The 23,491-nt window shown below is 41.1% G+C and overlaps 1 protein-coding gene across 1 annotated transcript in view; it reads left to right on the forward strand.

Annotated features, from left to right (window-relative positions):
• Positions 1-23,491, forward strand: part of dpyda.1 (dihydropyrimidine dehydrogenase a, tandem duplicate 1) — a 619,381-nt gene that overhangs the window by 91,802 nt on the left and 504,088 nt on the right. The window contains exon 2 of the mRNA XM_048601540.1: positions 11,791-11,901. Within this exon, the coding sequence (XP_048457497.1) occupies positions 11,791-11,901 (111 nt within the window). The remainder of the gene's footprint in view (positions 1-11,790; positions 11,902-23,491) is intronic.

Here is a 23,491-nt window from a genome sequence, read left to right on the forward strand (position 1 = left end):
TATTGCATTCCAGATTTTTCTTTAATTTAACTCAAATTTTAACATCCTTAGAAATTTGTATTGTATTCTGCACTCTGTTCTGTTACCCTAATGCACCTGTATAGTACAATCTGCCCATAAAACAAGTAAGCCAACACTTTTCATTGTGTATCTCAGTACATATGACAGTAATCAATCAAATATCGAAATATAGAAAACAGAGGCAGGGATAAGCCATTTTGGCTGTTTGAGCCTGTTCCGCCATTCAATATGATCATGGCTGATCATCCAGCTCAGTACCTTGTTGCATCTTGTCCCCATACACTTTGATCCTTTTAGCCCTAAGAACTATATCTAACTCATTCTGAAAAATATTCAATGTTTTGGCCTCAACCGCTTTCTGCGACAGAGAATTGCACAGGCTCACACTGTCTGGGTGAAGGAACTTACCCTCATCTCACACCTAACTGGCCTCGAATCACAGCCATTGGTGTAATGAGGATGATCTCCAGTTTGATAAAATGGAACAGAATGCTAAGCCATTTCAAAGGAGCAGTTAAGAGTTGATTACAAAGGGGCGAGCCTGAAGTCATGTATCAGCCAGACTGGGGAAGGACACTGATTCCATTTCCACATCAGTACAGTAACTTTTATTGCTACCAGATTTTTTTTCCAGAGTGCTTCTTTTTTAAAAATCCAAGATCAAATTTCCAACAGGCAAATTGTGATTTGAATTCTCCCAGCTGGATTTTCCTGGTTGGTGAGTGACCTGGTGTCAGGTTCAATTCTAAGTTGGAAGTGGCTCTTGTCGGACATTGCTCACTGTACCTTTGGATAATTCTGTTTATAATCAATCTCTTGAAAGCCTTTTCTAATTAAGGATGGTGGAAGGACCAGTGTGATGTCCACTCTGAAGACTTGTGATGATGTCCAGCTGGCAGCTCCATCAGGAGATGGACACTGTTGAGAGGCTGGAGGCTACAAAAGGCTGCTCAAAACAAATCTCTCTGCAAGGCTGGGGCAAATTAAAAATTTTACATGCAGAGCTATCAGGTCCTCATTCTGGAAGGAAACCTGTCACAAGATGGCTTGCAGCTGTAGCTATAGCCAATGCACCTCAGCAAGACCATTGTTGAGATAATCACTTGAAGATATTGTTGTACTTCCTATATTGCTATCCCTTCCCTGCTCTGTAGCTGGGACCCTATCTCTAAGAAGTATCTCTATCCAGATGGAGATGTGAGGGATGGAAGTGGGGCTACTTCTATACCAGGAAGACCCAAGCAATGTCTTCATCCAGCCTCAAGTAGGCCCTTTTGTGAGCTAATTGGCCATCTTGTTTTATGAGCGAGGACAGGATGCTGTAGATTTCTGCAAAGAACTGCTGTGAGAACCCAATTTTCCTGAGGCATTGATGCTTGGATTTATCGAAAGAACCGCTCCTCTATCTTGCAATGTTATGTTGGTGATCTCTGGGTCTCTGGGTCATTGTGTCCAACCCCTTGGAGGAGGAGTTTGTCATGCTATTTTCAAAATATTTGCTCCTGCTCAATATTCTAGAGCCCCCTCTGTGGGGATGGAAAAGTTTTAAATCTTAGAATTCCTACAGTGTGGAAAGAGGCCATTCAGCCCATCAAGATTTCACTAATCCTCAGAGCGTCCATTCCTGACTCAACTCCCTACCCTATCCCCATTACCCTGCATTTACCATGAACAACCCATCTAGCCTACACATCCCTGGACTGTGGGAGGAAATCAGAGTGGCTAAAATCCATATAGACACGGGAAGAGCATGCAAATTCCACACAGACAGTCACCCAAGGCTGGAATCAAACCCAGGTCCCTGGATCTGTTAGGCAGCAGTGCTAACCACAGAGCCACCATGCCACCCTAACTGCCCTCTTACCGACTAGGATATCATCAAAATTTCCAATTGACACCCTTTTTTTTAATGAACATCCACTTCCTTAACTTCTTTCATGTCCCAGGATGAATGATTTGAAGTGTCAATACTGTTGTAATGGGGAATACAGTCAAAAGTAGAAGATAGATAATGTGTATCACTGTCCTGATAATGGGCGAGGGTGAGCAGCAGGGATGGTTATTCGGCTGTTAAATCACCTGTCAAATCCATGTCATGATTGCAATGAAGAGGAGAGATGAGCCAATAGTGCCTGGAACATGGACAATGACAGAAGAGGCACCAACCCTGATTAGAATGGATAGAGTTGTCTGAGTAAGGCAGGGCAAGTTTGGTTGTGTGTGAAGAGTTAAATTCTCCTAGTGTCACTCAGTCAGTATCCTGACATCATTCTTCCTTGTTTGGGATTTGACCCAAATTGATTTTGAGATGAGCAGGGCATGCCTGTGCAGCTGTCAGGAAAGTAATTAAAATATTCGAGTCGCTCATTAAGGTGAGTTCTAATCAGGAATTCTAGCTTCAGCAGCTAGTGAAACTATTTCTTGAGCTGACAGCGACTTGCCAGGGACTGGAGGGAATGACTTTTTTTATCGTCAAACTGGCTTCATGAAGGCTGTGAAACCTTTTAAGCCATTTGAAACTGAAGAGCTGGAGCTGTATCCAGGTGAGAGTCTCACAGCACCCTTTTTGCAGAGAACATTTTCATTGCATGACAAGTGATAGCCAACTTGTTACAAGTCAGTCCGGCACTTCATTCACCTTCAGCTGCACTTCCATTTTACACTTCTCTCCTAAGAGAGAATAACAGCAGCAGCAACATGAACAACAACAGAGCCAGCCAATTCAGCAGCTGCTTTCTCCTCAGCTACATATCCCTCCATTAAGTAGAGGGATGGAAACTCAGCTCCAAAGAGACAAGATTTCCAGAATAGTGTCATCTGGCTGACAATCAACTCTATTGACATTGTTTTCATATTCATTCACAGTCCAGCGATAATGCCACAAGGCTTTTACCTCCCCCTCAATGAATAAAAACAGAATTTGCTGGAAAAGCTCAGCAGGACTGGCAGCATCTACAAAGAAAAGAATCAGAGTTAATGTTTTGGATCTGGTGACCCTTCCTCAGACCCTCCCTCAATTAATATGTTTGCACCAGTACCTCAGGAAACTCATGGCAGGTCATTGTTGATATCCTAAGTCTACTGGACCGAGACCTCCTTCCCTGTGGATCAGCATTGTCACTAGAAGGACAACACCACCGCCCCCCCTAGTAACCAGGCCCTCTCCTCACCTGTATTTGCCTCCTGGAAGGGTTAAAAACAAGGAAAGTGAATGGTTGCAATGGGTTGAGTGTTATCAGGGAAGGGCAACATGAGTAGAAGCATGTGTACAAAAGGTTAGGAGGCCTGGATTAGATGCTCATGTGGGGGTGAGAGATGCCTGGAAAGAATAGAGTAAGTTGAGTTGGCCTGATGAATGCTGTATAAGAGAATGGCTGGGGAAATCAGACTGTGGATCTTGCCTTCTGAACGTGACATGTTACTTTATGTTCATGCCATCGAGAGATCACTTATCCAAATATGGTCTCCTGATTTGAGGGACCACACTCCTGCTGACTTCCTCAGGAAATCCAAGTATGTCTGCTTACTGAAGCAGTATACTTTTTTTTCTATCCATGGGAAAACTCAATTGACTGTAGCCCTTCAGAACCCATAGCAGGACCTCCAGGTAAGACGGAGACCCCTTGGAAGAGAGAAGTCCAGGGAACAGCCTTTCCAGGTCTCTCTTTGATACCTGTGATTTCTCCAGCCACAGAAAATGATGTGTAGGTGCCGGTGTTGGACTAGAGTGGACAAGTTCATAAGTCACACAACACCAGGTTATAGTCCAACAGGTTTATTTGAAGTACGCTGCTCCGAAAGCTTGTGATTTCAAATAAACCTCTTGGACTATAGCCAGGTGTCATGTGATTTCTAGCCTCAGAAATGTCATGTCTGGTTGAACAACTCTATAGTCACTGCCACAATTTCTTTAATTAGGAATCCTGTTCTCCCTCCCTGATTGGTTTGGGAACTTGGAGATGGGATTCTAATGCTGTTACTTAGCTTAAGGAGGCATGCTATTTAACCACACAACTGGGACCAAGTTCAGAAATTTTGCCCAATATATGTTAACAGAGCAAGTTTTCAGCCAGCAATGCCTCAACAGAGATACCATGATCAGGGGTCTCTTTTAATATCTTGGGTGAAGAATGAAAGTTGAGGAGCTCCCTTTATTCATTTTTAAATAAAGATTTTTTACATCAAACTGAACAGGGGTAACATGACTTCAGCTTAATTTCTAATGCTGCAGACCGCCAACATGAGCTCAGTTTCATAAGTAACGAGAACATTTCACATATCTATCTCTCCTTTAGCCCCATTATCATTGCCTTTGTCTTCTGCTCTGTTCGCCCTCACAATCAGTCCCATTTGCTCCTCCTCCCCCTCTGTCTATAGGATAAAATCCACCATTTTCCAGCTCTCTTCAGCTCTGAAGAAGAGTCAGACTGGACCCAAAATGTTAATTGTTTCCATCTCCACAAATGCTGCTGGACTTGCTGTATTTATCCAGCACTTTGTTTTTATTTCAGTTTCATAAACACCAAACTCAGAAGCACAAACACCACTTTTCACCTCAAACGACTCTTTGGAGCAAACCCAAAAATATTCATTAAATGGTTTTCTGATTGAAATGGTATTTTTTTCTGTGTTGCTGACTATGTAAACTTTTAAATATAGTATCATAGAATCATACGGCACAGAAACAGACCCTTTGGTCCCACTAGTCCATGCCAACCATAATCCCAAATTAAACCAGTCCCATCTGCCTGCGTTTGGCCCATATCACTCCAAATGTTTCTTATTCATATACTTATCCAAATGACTTTTAAACATTGCCACCGTACCCCCATCCACCTTCTTCTAGAAGTTCATTCCACACACAAACCACTCGCTGTGTGCAAAAAAATTGCCCCTCATGTCTTTTCTATAACTTTCTCCTTTCACCTTAAAAATATACCCCCTAGTTTTGAAACCTCCATCCAAGGGAAGAGACAATTGCCGTTCACCTTATCTATGCCCCTCATGATTTTATAGACCACTATGAGGTTACCCCTCAACCTCCTACACTCCAGAGAAAAATGTCCCAGCCTATGCAACCTTTTGCCATATCTCAAACCTTTCATTCCCAGCAACATCCTGGTAAATCTCTTCTAAACTCCCTCCAGCTTAATAATATCCTTCCTGTAACAGGGCAAGCAAAACTAGACACAATATTTCAGAAGATGAACCATCAGCATCTTTTACAACCTCAACATAACATCCCAACTCCTCAACTCAAACTAGTGAGCAATGAAGGCAAGCATGTTGAATGCCTTCTTAACCATCCTGTCTATATGTGATGTAAACTTCAAAGAATTATATACCTGAACCCCTAGGTCTCTCTATTCTATAATCTTAATATCTTAATTGATTAATACTAACATCTGAAAGTAAATGAATAACAAGAAGGTTTGGTTTTCTACATTTGGCTGTAGTCATTGTGCCCAAACTCCCACCTCAAACCCACTACAAACATATGCTTATCCAAATTTCCTGTGTTTAGTTCCCAGGTTGCGTTCAGTCCTATTAACCCAGCTGTGCTTGTTAACTTCCAGTTACTTCATGTTTGTCAATGTTGAGTTTTTAAAATTTCTGTCTTGGTTTTCAAACATCTCCATGGTTTCATCCCCTTTAATTGCCTCAGCTCAAACTTTGAACTTCCTCCTGAAATCTTTCTATTCCCATTTTAGTTGATACTTAAAACCCACATCTTTGACAAAGTTTCAGGATGTACCTTGGGATGTTTTGGTATGCTGAAGGCAGTCTATAAATACAAGTTACTGTTTTCAATACTGTTTGTGGTGAAGCAAATGACTTTTTACTATGGAAGAAATGTTCCTTGAAGAGGCACAGTTCACCCTGCCTGTATTGGAAACAAAAACTGATAGTTGCAATAATTTATACAACAGGAACTGGAAGGATCAAATAATTCTCATGAAGCTACCATGCACAAAGATCTTCTAAACAGACATTATACTGCATATATCAATCCCAGAACAGCATGTTGTGTGGCATGTTGTTCAGCCAGCAAGCCTGAGTTACATCGCTCAGTGCACATCACATTAAACTTGCTGAGTATGGAGCTTGAAGACATGGGTAGAAGTCACTTTCCCCAGACAGGTCATTTTTAATGTTATACGAGCAGAAGCAGGCACCATAGTTCCTGCCATAACTTAAAGAGTCAAAGTAGGCTGATAAATTTCCCTGGAGGTTTAATGTGCTTTTAAAATAGGGCTTTCCAAATGGCTAGAACTGTATGAGCTGTACGTGAACAACTGTAGTGGCTGTGTGAGCAAGATATGGTGTAAAGCTACATTTAGGAGCTTATCTTAAACTCTTGATCAATGTATTTGAAAATAATGCTGCTAATTTGACTTCTGGGTAATACTGCTGCTCTCTTTCTGATCATTTGCACCCATTAGCTCTTCACTGCATGCTAATTGGTTACGTTGGCGGGGCTGGAGGAGCGTGATGTGTGCAGAAACAGGAGCTGAGCCTACTTTGGGGCAGAAACCTACCTCCAATGAGAATTTGTTCATGAGCTCACATGGGGAAGGCCTTATCTGATATGGAGATCAGTTTCCACTTAAAGCCATAGCGGGGAAGGAATGGAGTGAGGTCAGATGAAGTATGGGTTTCTTTAGTCTCCCCATATGGGCCATCACTGAGGCTGTCTGTTATCCAGAAGAAGAGGCTTGTTTACCTGTTAACAAGTAGAGAGAAACAAGATATAACATGAGAGCAGGAAGGCTAGCACCTGGGACAAGAGACAACAGTCTCTTGCTTCTTCCATTTTGACCTGGATCTAATGCTGGAGGCCATGAGGGAGAGGAGGGAGATCTTCTTCCCAGAGGGAAGCAGGAGGAGACAAGATTGTAATGCAGCTGTGGTGCCTCTCTGTTCACCACCACCTTCCTCTCCCTCTAATTCCACCTCTCCTCTCACCTACTGGTCTTCCTCAAACAAGACATTCCCTTCCTGAAGCTTACTGTCCCCAAGTTCTACGAGTCCCAGGAGGGCCATGTTATAGACAACTCAGGAGGGTATCACAAGGACAGAGACCCTTGCACAAGGGTTTTTGAGAGTGCCACCTGACCAGTGCCAGGCAATCAAATTGCATCCTCAGAAACTGTGCGACCTGCTCAATGGTTGTCATGCTCAGCAGGTGGCACTGGTTGCATCTTGTCTGAGGGATCAGTAGCCATCTCTGAAATGATGATCTGAAGCAGCGTAAGTGGTTGAAGGATGAAGGATTCATGGCAAGTGCTAGGAAAACAAGCACACACATGGAGGAAGCTTTTGTAGGTGTAGTTTAGATGAATGTCGAGTGAGTAGGAGCCCTTCCTGTTGATGAATCTCACTGGCCAGTTGCTGAGTCCTTGTTATTCACAAACTGATAATGCTTTGCACTTGAAAAAATACAGCAATAGCAGCATAACCCAAAGCCTTTTGTCCCTGACAGGCCATGTGTGTTTGAAATGAATGCACGTTTATAAGGTGGTTTTCATGACCAATGAGATACAATGATGTGCTAATTGATGTTCACAGCTAATCCTTGGAAACAGCCAGAAGTGAAGAGGTTCAAGACTCAATTGACATTAATTGTCACTTGGAGGGAATGGCAAACAGTTCTCTGATATGCAGGGTCTTTAGCAATGAGGACACAGTTATCTGTGACTATCTGCCTAAAGAGATGCAATCTGCTGCAACATTGGATTGTGGCCATCTGCAGATAGCTTTGTCCCCACTGGTTGACCCCAAGTGAGGGTATAGCCTCTGTTGCCTTCCTGCCTCTCTTTTCCTCCATTGTCTCCTCTTACGTTGAGTTCTACCCGTCCTGCAAAAGGTGCTTAACTTGATTGCCAAGAGGTGCAAAATTTAACCATCGTGCCCCAATGGCCATTCTATAACCCAGATTCTTCAGGACGATAGGTAAGTCTCCCACAAAAATGCAAAGAAGCTTTTTCATAATGTTTTAAGCAGCTAACCAGTAGAATTACAGGTGAACTGTTGGTGAGAGGCAGTAGGAGATCAGGGCCATTTGGATGGTTGGACCTCAAATTAATGAAACAGTTAGCAGCCTGCTGCTGTAGCTTCTTAAGTTCTGAAGAAGAGTCATACCAGGTTAGAATTGCTAACAGTGCTTTTCTCTCCACATAGATGCCGCCAGACCTGCTGAGCTTCTCCAGCATTATCTGCGTTTGTTTCAGATTTTCACCATCTGCAGCATTTTGCTTTTCTCTTGGCGTGGCTTGCTGGATTCAGGTCACTGAACAGCAACAAAGTCAGTTTGGGTCCATCTCTGTTGGGTGGAGGGAGCAAAGAAGGCTGGGAAGGGACAGGCGAGGTGAGGTAAATCCAGAGCGGTGAACATAATATGATAGAATTCATCCTGCAGTTTAAGAGGAAGAAGCTTGAATCAGATGTAACAGTATTACAATTGAGTAAAAGTAACTGCATAGACATGAGGGAGGAGCTGGATAGAGTTGATTGAAAGGAGAACATTGCAAGGGAGCTGTAATAGCAGGAGTTTCTGGGGGCAATTTGGGAGTCACTGCAGAGATTCATCCCAAGGAGGATGAAACTTACTAAGGGGTGGATGAGGCAATCTTGGCTGACAAGGGAGGTCAGGGCAGCATAAAAGCAAAAGAGAAAGCATATACAACGTGGTGAAGATGATTGAAATCTGCATGATTAGGATCATGTATTGGGATTTTAAAACCAGTAAAGGGTAACTAAAAGAACAACACGGAGCGGGTGGGTTGGTGGAGAAGATGAATTAAGCTAGCTAGTAACATAAAAAGGAGAGATTCTTAGAAAAATAAAAGGTAAGAGAGAGGCAAGAATGGACATTGTCTCATAGAATCCATACAGTACGGAAGGAGGTCATTTGGTCCACATCAACGTTCCAAAGGGCACCCCACCCAGATCTACCCCTCAATCCTATCCCTGTAACCCTGCATTTCCCATGGCTAATCCACCTAAACCTGCACAGCTTTGGACTGTGGAAGGAAACTGGAACACCCAGAGGACACCCATGCAGACATAGGGAGAATGTGCAAACTCCACACTATCATCCAAGGTTGGAATAGAACTCAGGTCTCTGGCACTGCGAGACAGCAGTGCTAACCACTGAGCCACTGTACCATCAAGTCAGATAGAGGATTGGGCCACTGGCAAATGAGGTGGGGTACGTCATAATGGGGAACAAAGAAATGGCGGACGAATTGAATAGGTACTTTGTATCAGTTTTCACTGTGGAAGACACCAGCAGCAAACCAGAACTTCAAGAGAGTCAGGGGGCAGAGGTTAGTGTGTTAGACTTCTTGGAGGAGGTAACGAGCTAGGTAGATAAAGGACAACCTGTGGATGTGATTTTGAAAAGGTGCCATGTAGGAGGTTGCTAAATAAGAAAAGTGTCCATGGTGTTAGGGGTAAGGTACTGGCATGGATAGACGACTAGTTGACTGGCAGAAGGCAAAAAGTGGGGATAGAGTGGTCTTTTCAGGATGGCAGCTGGTAACTAGTGGAGTTCCACAGGGGTCCGTATTGGGACCACAACTACTCATGTTATACACGAACAATCTGGATGGAAGAGCTGAGGGTATTGTTGCTAAGTTTGCGGAAGATACAATGACAGGTGGAAGGACAGATAGTTTTGAGGAAACAGTGAGGCTGCAGAAAGACTTGGACAGGCTAGGAGAGTGGGCAAATAAGTGGCAGATGGAATACAATGTAAGGTTATTCACTTTGGTAGGAAGAATAGAAACATAGATTATTTTCTAAATTGAGAAAGACTTCGGAAATCTGAAGCACAAAGGGACTTGGGAGCCCTAGTTTAGGATTCTCTTAAGATTAACATTTAGGTTCAGTTGGCAGTAAGGAAGGCAAATGCAATTATCAAGAGGGCTAGAATATAAGAGCAGAGGTGTACTTTTGAGGCTGTATAAGGCTCTGGTCAGATTGCTTTTGGAAAACTGTGAGCAGTTCTGGGCCCTGTATCTAAGAAAGGATGTGCTAGTGTTAGAAAGAGTTCAGAAGAGGTTTACAAGAATGATCCTGGGGAATGAAGGGCTTGTCATATGAGGAGTGGTTGAAGATTCTGGGTTCGTACTCGACAGAGTTTAGAAGGATGAGAGAAGATCTGTTGAAACTTAGAGAATACTGAGAGGCCTGGATAGCATGGACATGGAGAAGATGATTCCACTAGTAGGAGAGACTAAGACCCAAGGGCACAACCTCAGAGTGAAGCAACAATCGTTCAGAACTGAGATGAGGAGGAATTTCTTCAGCCAGAAGTTGATGAATCTGTGGAACTCATTGCTGCAGAGCAATGGCCTAGTAGTATTACCACTGGACTGTTAATCCAGAGACCAAGGTCACATTCTGAGTTTGAATCCTGCCACGGCAGATGGAGGAATTTGAATTCTGGAATTAAGAATCTAACGATGACCATGAATCCATTGTCGATTGTCGGGAAAACCCACCTGGTTCACGAATGTCCTTGAGGGAAGGAAGCTGCCATCCTTACCTGGTCTGGCTTACATGTGACTCCAGACCCACAGCAATGTGGTTGACTCTGAACTGCCCTCTGGGCAATTAGGGCTGAACAATAATGCTGCCTGGCCAGCGACGCCCTCATCACATTAATGAAAAAAAAAGTCATTGACTGCATTTAAGACAGGTAGATAGGTTCTTGATTGGTAAGAACACCAAGAGTTACGGGCAGAAGGCAGGAGAATGCAACTGAGAAAAATGTCAGTCATGATCGAATGGCGGAGTAGATCCAATGGGCCAAATGATCTGTTCTGTTCTATATCTTATGGTCATATGATTTCATATATTGTTCATGTGCTCTCCAAAGGAACGCTGCTGATATATCTGGCTTTGCTTTATCCACAAAAATAATTTTCCCCCCATTACTGTTTTGAAAGTCAACACTTGTTGGTTGACAGGTACTACTGAAAGGTATGTCAATGCTGGTGCTCCATTCACAAACTAGTGAGTTATGTTCTTTTGGGTCTCACCTACATAATAGGATCCTGATTTAGTTAGATTCATGAAGTATTCCCCTGGGCTAGTTTATTACTTCAACCTTCTTTTAAACCATTAGCCATCATGATGACTACATGCTTGAAAAGCAACAGTAATTCTATTGTTTAGATTGAATTCACCTTCTGGGTTTCTATCGGATGGAGGGAGTTAAAATTTGCCAAGTTGAAGAATTAGTTCTGTTTATTCAATCAATTTTGTTAGTCATCTTGTCTTGCAAAGATTATTTATATAATAATCAATATCAATTTTTACAGTTCGATAACTTTCCTGTTTCACCTTTTTGGGAAAGTTCTTGATTGACTTCTTGTTGTCAGATTGTAGATTCATTTTGTAGAATTACGAGCAGGCATCCACTGGAACATCTGGAGATACCAGTTATCTCAAAATGTTTAAATAAAGATGAGATTTTAGTGTTTGAACCTCTCACAAAAGCAATTGCAGTGCTCAGAAATTTTAAATAAAACTTTAGAAGCAATTTACAGAGTAATTATTTCAAATATATTTCCATTCCTCATGATTTTAAATTTCATTTTGAAGGTACTAACATCTGAGCAGAAAGTTTGTTCTGAGTTTAGATCACTAGTGTTTCAGAGATGCCAAATTTGTACATGAATAGAGTTAACTTGTATAAATAATTTTACAGTCTTTCAAATAGGAAACTATGCTAATACAGGTATTTTGTTTTACCATTAGAATATACTCACATTAAATCCACGTGTGAAGACTTGTGCATCTCTGCGGTCGACAGCAACTACAAAGATGGACAAAACTCATTGGAAGCGCAATGCCAGTAAAAATTGCTCAGTAAGTACAGCTTTGAAAAGTCAGTTGAATGTTTCAGATCTGTTAACTTGCCATCTTGAATCAAAGGCAATGTATTTGTACATTTTATTCAAGGGATATATGGTATAAATAGCATATAGAAAATGATTTGCAATTTAATCTATAAATTCATAACTATTACATAAATGGGATTAGATTCTTGAATTCACTTGTCTACATTAATTCTTTCTGTATTGAAATTTATGGAGTGATAGGAATAAAAATGCCACAGATTAATAAAAAGTTAATAATCGGCTATTGTTAGTACTTACACTAACAGTCAAACAATTATTGATTCTATCTACTCATTGTAAAAACAGTGGCTTTTGAACAATACAGCTGAATGTTATGAACCATCCAGTCGTGGGAAAGCAGGCAGATATGGTGTGCCCGCCACGAGCTCACCCATCACTATGATTTTATGAGCAGTGCGTTGGAGACACCCTTCAGCAGGTCATTGACGTTCAACACATCTAAGTACCTGGTTCCATGGTTGAAGCCCACCTCCCTCAATTGATTTGCAGCACCAGTGGTCCTTTTGCATTCCCTGTGTGCAGACCTACTGGCCTCTGATTAGCTGCCGGCTCTATCAGCTGGGGATTCCTTCTGGAGATGGATGAACATTATGTTGATTAAATGATCTTTGACTGGGTTTTATCTAGTTTAACTTTAACAGCTTGTTGCAAAAATTAAGTTTATTATCAATGCATTTTAGATTATATGTTAGTTTTAAGAACTAATGTTTAACTGTAGGAAATAGGTTAAAAATCAATTGAAACATTGAAGGGTTGGAGTCAAGTTGCTTTAAAAGGATTAACATCGAGAAAGGTAAGGCTGAATTGTACAGTTTTTGGCCAAGTCTGAGTCATATTGCAGTTTTTTTGGACAGTTTCTTGCTGCAAGGCCTGGTGAGTTTTCTCATTGCCTCTTTCCAAACCGTTTGCCACTGACCTAATCCTGATGGTGTCTCTCATGTCCAGTTCTGGCCCTGTTTACCATACACCCTTCCCAGAACAGCTCATCCCTCAATGGATATCGCAGAATTCACTGCAATCCCTTGCGCTCATATCACCTTTAAAAGCCTGTTGTGAACCTCAACAAGCAAGGTTTGTCTGGAACTGCCCTGCAATGTTCTTGGCATTTGTCTTGGACATGGCAGACAGTGGGACATTGACCCCAAATGTCAGGCAGGGACATGGAGGTCCTTCTGGATGGGTTGGGGGTGGGTGGGTGCAGAATTGGGACATCCAGAACTAGCAGTGGAGGCTATGATGCTAAACTATACCAATCTGGGGCAAGATTGCCACTGGCTCAGTGCGCTGTCAGCCATCTGGAGGAATGCCAGCGACATAGGAAGAAAGTGAATGAGCTTTTACACTCTGCCAGTGTAAAGGCCGCCATCTGCTCTGACACCTCTACATCTCTGATACTGTTTCCATCTCCTAGCAAGACTCATGCCCTAACATAAAATGAAGATCTGCAGATGCTGGTGACCTGAAAACAGAAACAAAAGTTGCTGGAAAAGCTTGACAGGTTTGGCAGAATCTGTGAAGAGGAAGCAATGTTAACGTTTTGAGATCAGTGACCCTTCTTCAGAACAAAGGTTGGGCAGAACAGGGACTTCTGTTAATATACTACAGGCATGAATGGCAGAAGAAGCCTCTGAGAATCATTGATAGCGTTGCACCATTAACAGTAGAATGAAAGAAACCCACAAGCAGTGTTTACTTGATGCAACTGAGAAAGATTGAAGTGTTGAGAAATTCAACAGCAATTTGGTTAAACTAGCTGTTTTATAAATATTGAAATTGTGGCAGTAATTAGGTGTTTGGGAACAGTCTCAGTAGTCCTGGGGAACTTGGACCTGAGAGCAGAAATTGAGCTACCAAGATATGAGCAGTCATTGAGACAGTCTAAGCTGGAGAGACTTTGGAGAAAATTCTGAAGCCAGATCTTTGAAAGTAAAAAATCAGAATGCCTTCTAAAGGAGAGAACATTTTAATGAGATTTGGTGATCCATAGTGTCACTAATGTCTGAGTACAATCTATCTTGACCACTTAACACTTTACAGTATTGTCTGTGGGGTGTTTGACCAGTTTATCTGCTAGCAATATTTATATTTTATTAATTCTGATTTGTCGGATATATATTTATATATAAAAACATAGTTGATTGTTACACTGTTCTAAGCTTTTATGTTAAAGCTTACCTTGTTGGTCAAAGCCATGGAATCTTGTCACATCACTTTTCAAGCAAATACCTGAGATCTTACATTTTGTCTACTTTAAATTAGAAAAAAGATACTGCTCCTTAACCAGATCGTAACAAAAATTTGTTAGTCTCGTCTGGGGTTACAACAATTTATGTTGAGGCGTTAGGAAGTCAAACTAAACGTATAATCCCAACCTTTAAACCAGATAACCTTATAAACCATGAAGCAAAATAAATTACCCAGAAATGGTACTATTTGATCTTCTGTTCTAATATTATTGTGCTTGATTTGAAACTTCCCTTATTTCAATGCAGTACTTTTCTCTCAATGGTAAAGTCTGCATATTAAGCTGCATTAATCTTTAATTGAACATTACTGCTCACAGAGACAAAAAGATATAGCCCAGCATTTGTCATGAAAATAACAGACATGCTTTCAGCACTCATTGTTACTAAAAGGGAAGGTGTAAAACAATCTCCTGTGATCTTATTTCACTTTTTCTTTCCCCCTTTCTTTCACTGTCAATTCTATCTTTCTTATCCCTATTCTCATCTTTCTTAACCTACTTTTAGATGATGTTTGGCACATGATATAATGTTAAATTAAATATTCAAATTTACACTTTCTGGATTAGACACAGCGTGGATCAGTATGAATCTTTAATCTGATTAAGGTAAAGAACTTATCCTCCTAACAAAGGTCCAGATACCCTGCGGAGGACATTGCATAGAAAAGGATTTATAGGGGAGGTATGTTCCAGTGTTACTATCACTGAATAATTAATCCAGAGAACCAGATAATGTTGTGGGGATCTGGATTGGAATCCCATCGTGGCAGATGGTGGAATTTGAACTCAATTTAAAAAAAAGAGTCTGGAATGAAGAGTCTAATGATGATCATGAAACCATTGTTAGGGAAGTGTGGGGTTGGGAAGAATCCATCTGATTCACCAAGGAAACTTCTATGCTTGCCTAGTCAGTGACACACATACCCATGAATAATTTTTTTTTGAAAGGATTGTAATTTCCACTGCAAGTGCTCATAGAAACCTATGGACTCTCGCCATTGATCATGCAATCTGAGCTATTGTTTTACTGGTCAACCATTTAAATTGCCTATCTCATCCCCATCACATTAAGTGGCTACTATAATTTATGTAGTAGCTAACCTTAGAAATTGGGAAGTATATTCATTGCTGTAGTACATCTTATTCACTCACACTGGAATTAAAATTAAAATAGGATGGATTTAAATTCTTCTTAATGGACTTGTTTAAATATTGACATTAAATCCCAATCTTTCTAGACCAGTCATTAATCTGTTCTGTTGTAAAGAGATTGTTGACTGTATTAAAATAGTGCAGATAGGAACTGATTATTTTGTGCTGAGCAGAATGTGTAGAAGAAAGCAAATCACAAAGCACCTAGAAGTTCAGTGTCCAATTTTGAGAAAATTCTGTTTTTGAACTTTAATGTGATCTGCATTAGATTATCTTTGGCAATTGGTATCAAATATGCTGACAGATAGTTCATTTATATTTAGACATTCCAAATTGCCAATCTGAATTTCAAGGACATCATCAGCAAAGCTTCTAGTAAACTAGAGACAAATACGTAGAGTTCAACTAGATTCACATACGTGATGAGGCAAATTTGATTAGAGAGCTTAAGGTGAAGAAATCCCTAGGGACCATTGACAATAATATGATAGAATTCACCCTGCATATTGGGAGGAGAAGATGGACTCAGATGTAATGGTATTACAATTGAGTAAACGTAACTACAAAGACATGAGGGAGTAGCTGGATAGAGTTGATTGAAAGGAGAGTCTAACAGGGAAGATGATGGAGCAGCAAAGGCTGGAGTTTCCAAGAGTAATAAGAGAAGGCCCACAGAAATTCATTCTAAGGAAGAAGAAATACATCAAAAGGAGGATGAATCAACTGTGGCTGGCAACCAAAGTCATGGACAGCATAAAAACAAAAGAAAAACCATATAATGTGGTGAAAAATAGTGGGAAGCCAGAGGGTTGGGAAGCCTTTAAAAACCAGCAGAGTATAACTACAAAGGCAATAAGAGGGGAGAAGATGAAATATGAGGGTAAGCTACCTGGAAATATAAAAGAAGATTGCAAGAGTTTTGTTTAGATATCTAAACAGTAAGAAAGGCAAGAATCAATATTGAACCACCGGAAAATGAGGCTAGAGAATTAGTAATGGGCAACAAAGAAATAAAAGTAACTGCAAAGACATGAGGGAGGAACTAAATTGGTACATTGCATCAGTTTTCACAGCAATAGGCCTGGTATGCTGCTAGTGTCTTTGAGGGTCAGGAGGCAGAGGTGAGCATAGTGGCCATCACTAAGGAAAACATGCTGAGGAAGCCAAAAGCTCTGAAGGTGGATAAACCACCTGGCCCAGATGGACTACAGCCCTTGTGTTCTGTAGAAGATAGCTGAGGAGATTGTAGAGGCATTGGTGATAATCTTTCAGGAATCACTAGAGTCAGACAGGGTGCCAGAGGACTGGGAAAATGGCTAACGTAACACTCCTGTTTAAGAAGAAGTGGAGGCAGAAGGCAGGAAGCTATAATCTGGCTAGTCAGACATCAGTCATTAGTAAGATTTAGGAGTCCACTTTTAAAGATGAGATTTCTGAGTACTTGGAAGTGCATGGTACAATAGGGCTGAGTGAGGACAGCTTTGTCAAGGAGAGATCATGCCTGACAAACCTGTTAGAATTCTTTGAGGAGGTAATGAGCAAGTTAGACAAAGGAGAGCCAGTAAACATGATCTATTTGGATTTCCAGAAGGCCTTTGGCAAGTTGCCACACAGGAGCCTGCTGAAGAAGATAAGAGCCCATAGTGTTAAGGCCAAGATACTTGCATGGATAGAGGATTGGCTGATAGTCAGAAAGCAGAGAATGGGGATAAAGGGGTCTTTTTCAGGATGGCAGCCGGTGACCAGGGGAACTCCACAGGGGTGAATGTTGGGACCACAACTATTCACTTTATACATTAGCGATCTGGATGAAGGAAATGAGGGCATTGTTGCTAAGTTTGCAGATGACACAAAGACAGGTGGAGAGATAGATAGTGTTGAGGAAGTGGAGAGGATGCAGAAGGACTTGGACAGTCTAGGAGAATGGATAACCAAGCGGCAGATGGCATGCAATGTGGGAAAATATGAGGCTATGCACTTTGGTAGGAAGAATGGAGGCATAGATGATTTTCTAAATGGGGAAAGGCTTTGGAAATCTGAAGCACAGTTCAGGATTCTCGTAAGATTAACATTCAGGTTGTTGGCGGTTAGGAAGGCCAATGCAGTGTTAGCATTTGTTTCAAGAGGGCTAGAATACAAGATCAGGGATGTTCTGTTGAGGCTGTATAAGGCTCTAGTTAGACCGTGTTGTGAAAATTGTGAGCAGTTTTGGGCCCCGTACAGGATAGGTATTGGAGTTAGTCAGCTGGTCAGTTTAGGTCAGGGGAATAAAGCCATGTTGGGATGGGTAAAGGGGAGAAGTGAGGGTTGGAGATCAGGGGAATATAGTCATGTTGGGAAGTGTGAATGGGAATAATCAGAGGTTGGCAAGTGATCAGCTAGTGTGGAGAGTAGTTGTGTTCATGACGTCAACTTAACTTCTAGGTTAGAATTTAAAATGTGGCTATGTTTGATGTCATTCCTGACTTTCCTGGAGATGGTCAATTAAGAAGAACATTCAGAAGTCCTGTTTAACTGGTGACAATCAGCTGACCAGAAAGAAAGGTAGGAGGTCAAATAGAAATGTTTCAACCAACCTCTGGCCAGCAGCTCCACTGCGGAAACATTTTTGCCACTGAGGCATGTTGGAAATTGCAAGGGGATCTCAAAAATTGAACAGGTTTTTAAAAATGAGCAACTATGCAAGGCCACAGCTATCAGACCATCATTGTTAATTGCCTGGTAACAGTGCTTAATTATACGCAAATGGTGGGCATTAATGGATGGTACGCATGACTCTCTATAATTAGATACAGATTAAAACTGTGGTAGTTGTTGGGTCAGGATGTTTACACTAGTAATGTGAACTCTGTAAGTAAATACAAAAGAGTGGAACTATTATAACCAGCTCCAAGGGTCGCATGCAGCTGTGACTGTGGCCATCATATCTCAATGAGTTCATGCTGGGATGGTTGAGTGGAGATGCTAATACTCCCCTCCCCTCTACCACTCTTTGCACCACTTCCCCAAACTTTACACTTGGTCTCACCTCCTAATTCATTTCAGTGGGAACATAAAGATCCCACCCATTACATCATCAGTGGTGGGAGCACTTATTTGCAATTATTATATCAAAGGAATTTAAGAGGTTTCTTGTGGTTCAGTGGTAGTGTATCCACCTCTGTAGGAGAGATAGTAGGGACTGCAGATGCTGGAGAATCTTCATCAGAAGGGTCTAGGCCCGAAACGTCAGCCTTCCTGCTCCTATGATGCTGCTTGGCCTGCTGTGTTCATCCAGCTCTACACCTTGTTATCTCTGGATTAGGAGACCTGGGTTCAAGTCCTACCTGCTCCAGAGGTCTGTAATAACTCTTTGAACAGGTTGATTAGGAAAATAGGTTAAATAAAATAAAGCCACTGAAAAAAAGCAATTGAAGAAGGTTCTTGTGGTGCAATGGTACTATCCCTACCTCTGGATTAGGAGACCCAGGTTCAAGTCCGACCTGCTCCAGAAGTGTGTAATAACATTGCTGTACAGGTTGACTGGAAAATATATTAAAGTTATAAAAGCAAGCAATACCTCTAGGCATTAATTATATTATAAACCTTAGCTCTGAACTATGAACAAGGAGAATTCATAGCCTTTTAATATTGCCTGTCCATTTCTTATGATGTTGTACATGGAGAATCAAGACCAAGTGAGGTCAATTGGATATTGGGTTATTCAGACCATGGCACACAGAATTAATTTAGTCACCTTTTAAACAAATTTATTATGTCTTAATTTTCATATTTTCACCCTTATATTTATAATGTGAACTGCCTACGTAGATGCTCAACTCCTATGGCACTTCCACCAAAACAGGATGTCGTCAAGGAATATGTTAACTTTACGTAGACAATCTCCATTAGAAATCTGGGCACAGGATCTATTTCAAGGAAACATGTATATGCAAATATGTGCTTGTGTGTGTTTTTTAACATACAGATATAAGGAAGTGCTAAGGGAGTAGAGGGGAAATAAATGTTGGGATGATCTTAGGTGCACCACTGATTTGGACAAATTGCAGTGCTTTAATATAATCTTAAATCAAATTAAATTAAGTCAGTGTTAAAATGCAGCAAAGAAGACAACTGGCAGGGTGATGAGAGGTCCCAGTGAAAATTTATCACATTATTGGCATTCTGAAATGCACATGCAATCTGTGATCTAAAATAGAACTCAAATCAAAACTTTATTTTGCATCATTTTAAGAATTGACTTACATATCTGCCAGTAAGATTTGAATTAATTACATAGTTTCAGCATGCAATGTAAATAGCTTCTTTTAAATTAATTTTAAACTAGTTCTGCAAAAAGATATTTTTTATAATTTAAAAAAATCCAACTGGAGAATGCTTTGAAGTTTCCCAGCCTCCGGCTGTAGTAATCCTTTGAAAGCAGCAGCAATTAGATTATTGGAACCATTTCTATTTCCTGCCAAGAAAATAGTGTTATTTTTCATCTGCACACTTCTGAAGATCTGTCACGAATATGCAATTTAATTGCATTGATATGGAAAATGATTGTAGTATTCTAAAAAATTTGTTTGTCAAAGTTCTTCTGAGAAAAACTGCAAAGCATTAAAAATGGCATTTTTTATTAAAAATACTGTAGAAAATTCACAAAGAGCCCCCAGGTAACAATTCAGTTCATTCTCAGCAGACCAAATAGTCAGAAGGAGATGCAGTTTGAACAGGTAGTTTGTAGGTCCTTTTGGTATGAAATGTAACTCAGTCGAGTAACAGGACATAGTAAATGAAATTATTGCTGATTATGTCTAAATCATTTACTTACCAATGATATAATGGATGACTTCCAATTGACATCCATCTTTGATATATCAAATTCATTTCATAAATGGTGAACTAATGAGTTAGAAAGTTGTTCATGAGAAGGGGGGTACTCTACATCTTATGCTTCTTTATTGTTGAATGCAAATAATACATGACGAATGAATAAAACATTTGTTTTATTCATTAACTATGCATTTTTATGTAGCTTTAATGAGGGCCATTAAAAATGCGGAAGGTTCATTTATACTCATTAGGTTCTGTGAGCTGCATCTAGTAAAAGAGAAATATTCAAGACTGGAATAGACTGCTTGGGTCAGCCATAGAGCTACGTTTCCTGGATCAGACCGGAGTGGAGGTGGATGACCCGGAAACATGGCAGCAGTGCGGTGTAACTGGCTGACACACCTGTATTTCATTTAATCACAGTTTTTGTGAAGGGTGCACTCCAAACCAGTCCAATTAACATCATTAAGGGCTTGTTAAAAACCCATCTCCAAAATGATTTTGGATTTTGTTGGAGGTGGCTGGCATTCAGCAGTTGCCTCCTGGGAACCAGTAGAAAGCAGCAGACACCATGTGGGGAATGCGCCATAGAGGCCAGAAATGTTTAAAAAGTTGGTTAAAGTTACTGCAGCCCATCACAGCTTTGGATGGGGGTGAGAAACCAGTTTGAAGAATTTGGACAATTTAGGGAATGTCACATGGGCATTGAAGCTGGTTGGATCCACAGGGATGTTTGCAGCTGGCAATGGGTGCGACACTCTCAGAAGGCAAAACCATTGGGTGACGAGGGCATAGTGGCCCTTACAGAAAGGGGCAGAGCTCTGGGACAAATAAGCTGTGACCTCTCACTTTTCTGCCATTCAGTGGAATATTTTGGCACAAACTATTCCCCATAGGACAAGCAACAGCCTCTGTATTGGCTGTTGTGCATGTCTGACTCAGTTGTCTCTTCATCTGATCTATCTCGATCCCTGCCATCACTGACTGTAGAACCGTGGAAAATTTACAGCATGTCAAGGGGCATTCAAACCTTTGTGGCTGTGTTACCTGTGAGAGTGAGAAAAACTAGCTGCCTACTCTAATCTCAGCTTCCAGCAGCTGATTTGCAGCCTTGCGGATTACACCACTTCAGGTGCAGATCCAAAAGCGTCATAGAGTTATACAGCACGTAAACAGACTTCAGTCCAACCAGTCCATGCTGACCATTATCCCAAACTAAACTAGGCCCCCTGCCTGCGCTTGGTCCACATCCCTCCAAACATTTCTTATTCATGTATTTATCCAAATGTATTTTAAACATTGTAACTGCATCCACCACTTCCTCCAGAAGTCATTCCACACGTGAACCACTCTGTGTAAAAATGTTACCCCTCATGTCCTTTTTAAATCTTTCCCCTCTCACCTGAAAAATATTCCTGTTAGTCTTGAAATCCCTCAACTTGGGGAAAAGACACTTGCCATTCACATTATCTATGCCCTCATAATTTTAAAAGCCTCTACGAGGTAACCCCACAACTTCTATGCTCCTGTGAAAGAAGTCCCAGCCTATCCAGCCTCCCATTAAAACGCAAACATTCCATTCCTGGCAACATCCTGATGAATCTTTTCTGAACCCTCTCCAGCTTAATAATATACTTCCTATAACAGTTCGGCTAGAATTGGACACAGTACTCAGAAGACGCCTCACCAACATCTTGCACGAACTCAACATGACGTCCCAACTCCTATACTCAAAGGTCTGAGCAATGAAGGCAAGCATGCTAAAAGCCTTCTTAACCACCCTATCTACATGTGACGCAAACTTCTAAGAATTATATACCTGAACCCCTAGTTCACTCTGTTCTTCAACATTACCCAAGGCCTTTTAATGGTTTAAGTCCTGCCCTTGTTTGTTTACCAAAATGCAATACTTTGAATTTATCCAAATTAAACTCCATCTACCACTTCTAAGCCCATTGACCCAATTGATCAAGATCTCTTTATAATCTTAGATAACCTTCTTCACTGTCCACTATACCACTAATTTTGGTGTTATCCGCAGGCCTACTAAAAACAAAGAATAATTCAGCATGGGAACAAGACCTTCGGCTCTCCAAGCCTGTGCTGACACATTTTGCCCTTCCATATTAAAACTGTCTTAACTTACAGGATCCATAACCCTCATTTCCCTTTCTATCTATGTATTCATCCAAGTGTTTCTTGAAAGCTGCACTTTTGTCTGTTCCCACCACCTCCTCTGGCAGCAAGTTCCAGGCACTCACCTTTGTGTGAAAAATGCCCCTCGCACATTTCCTTTAAACTTTCCCTCTCGCACCTTGAACCTATGTAATTGACCAATCCACCCTGGGAAAAAGCCTTATACTTTCTACTCTATCCATGCCATTCACAATTTTATAAATGTCTACCAGATCACTCCTCAACTTCCTGAGTTCCAGTGAAAACAAACACAATGTATCCAACCTTTCTTCATAGCTAAAATCCCCCTTACCAGGCAACATCTGGTAAACCTTTTCTGTACCCTCTCCAAAGCATCCACATCCTTCTGATAGTGTGGTGATCAGAACTGTACTCAATATTCCAAGTGTGGCCTAACTAAAGTTCTATAAAGCTGCAGCATAACTTGTCTATCCTTTATTCTCAATGCCCCTTCCAATGAAGGCAAACGTACCATAGGCCTTTTTTACTACCTTATCTACCTGCGCTGCCATCTTCAGTGATCTGTTGACCTGCAGCCCCAAATCTCTCTGCATATCAATGCACCTAAGGGTTCTGCAGTTCACTGTATATATTCCACCCATACTTGACATTCCAAAATGCATCACCTCATACTTGTCTGGATTAAGTTCCAACTGCTTCTTTTCTGCCCATGTCTCCAAATGATCTATATCCTGCTGTATCCTCTGACAATCCTCCTCACTCTCTGCAACTCCGCCAATCTTTGTATCATCTACAAACTTATTGGCTACATTTTCTCCAAATCATTTATGGAGATCACAGGCAGCATGCCTTCTATATCCTAATCCAAATTATTTACATAAATGAGAGACAAAATCCAGAAATCTATTAAATTGAATGATTGATTGTTTCTGCCCCCATCACGGAACTGGGCAGTGAATTCCAGTTACCCACCACCCTTTGGATGAGTAAGTTCTTCCACATGCCCCATCTAATCCCTCTCATCAAGTACCTTAACTTTGTGTGCCCTCTACCCAAGCCCCACCCTTATCCTCTCCCAACACACTCCAGCTCTCCATCTTAATTTACCTCTCGCCAGCAGGAGCAGACTTTTCCTGGTATCTGGGCCCCTCATACTTTTTTACAT

Source organism: Rhincodon typus, chromosome 10 (assembly GCF_021869965.1).
Source record: "Rhincodon typus isolate 14 chromosome 10, sRhiTyp1.1, whole genome shotgun sequence".
NCBI lineage: Eukaryota > Metazoa > Chordata > Chondrichthyes > Orectolobiformes > Rhincodontidae > Rhincodon > Rhincodon typus.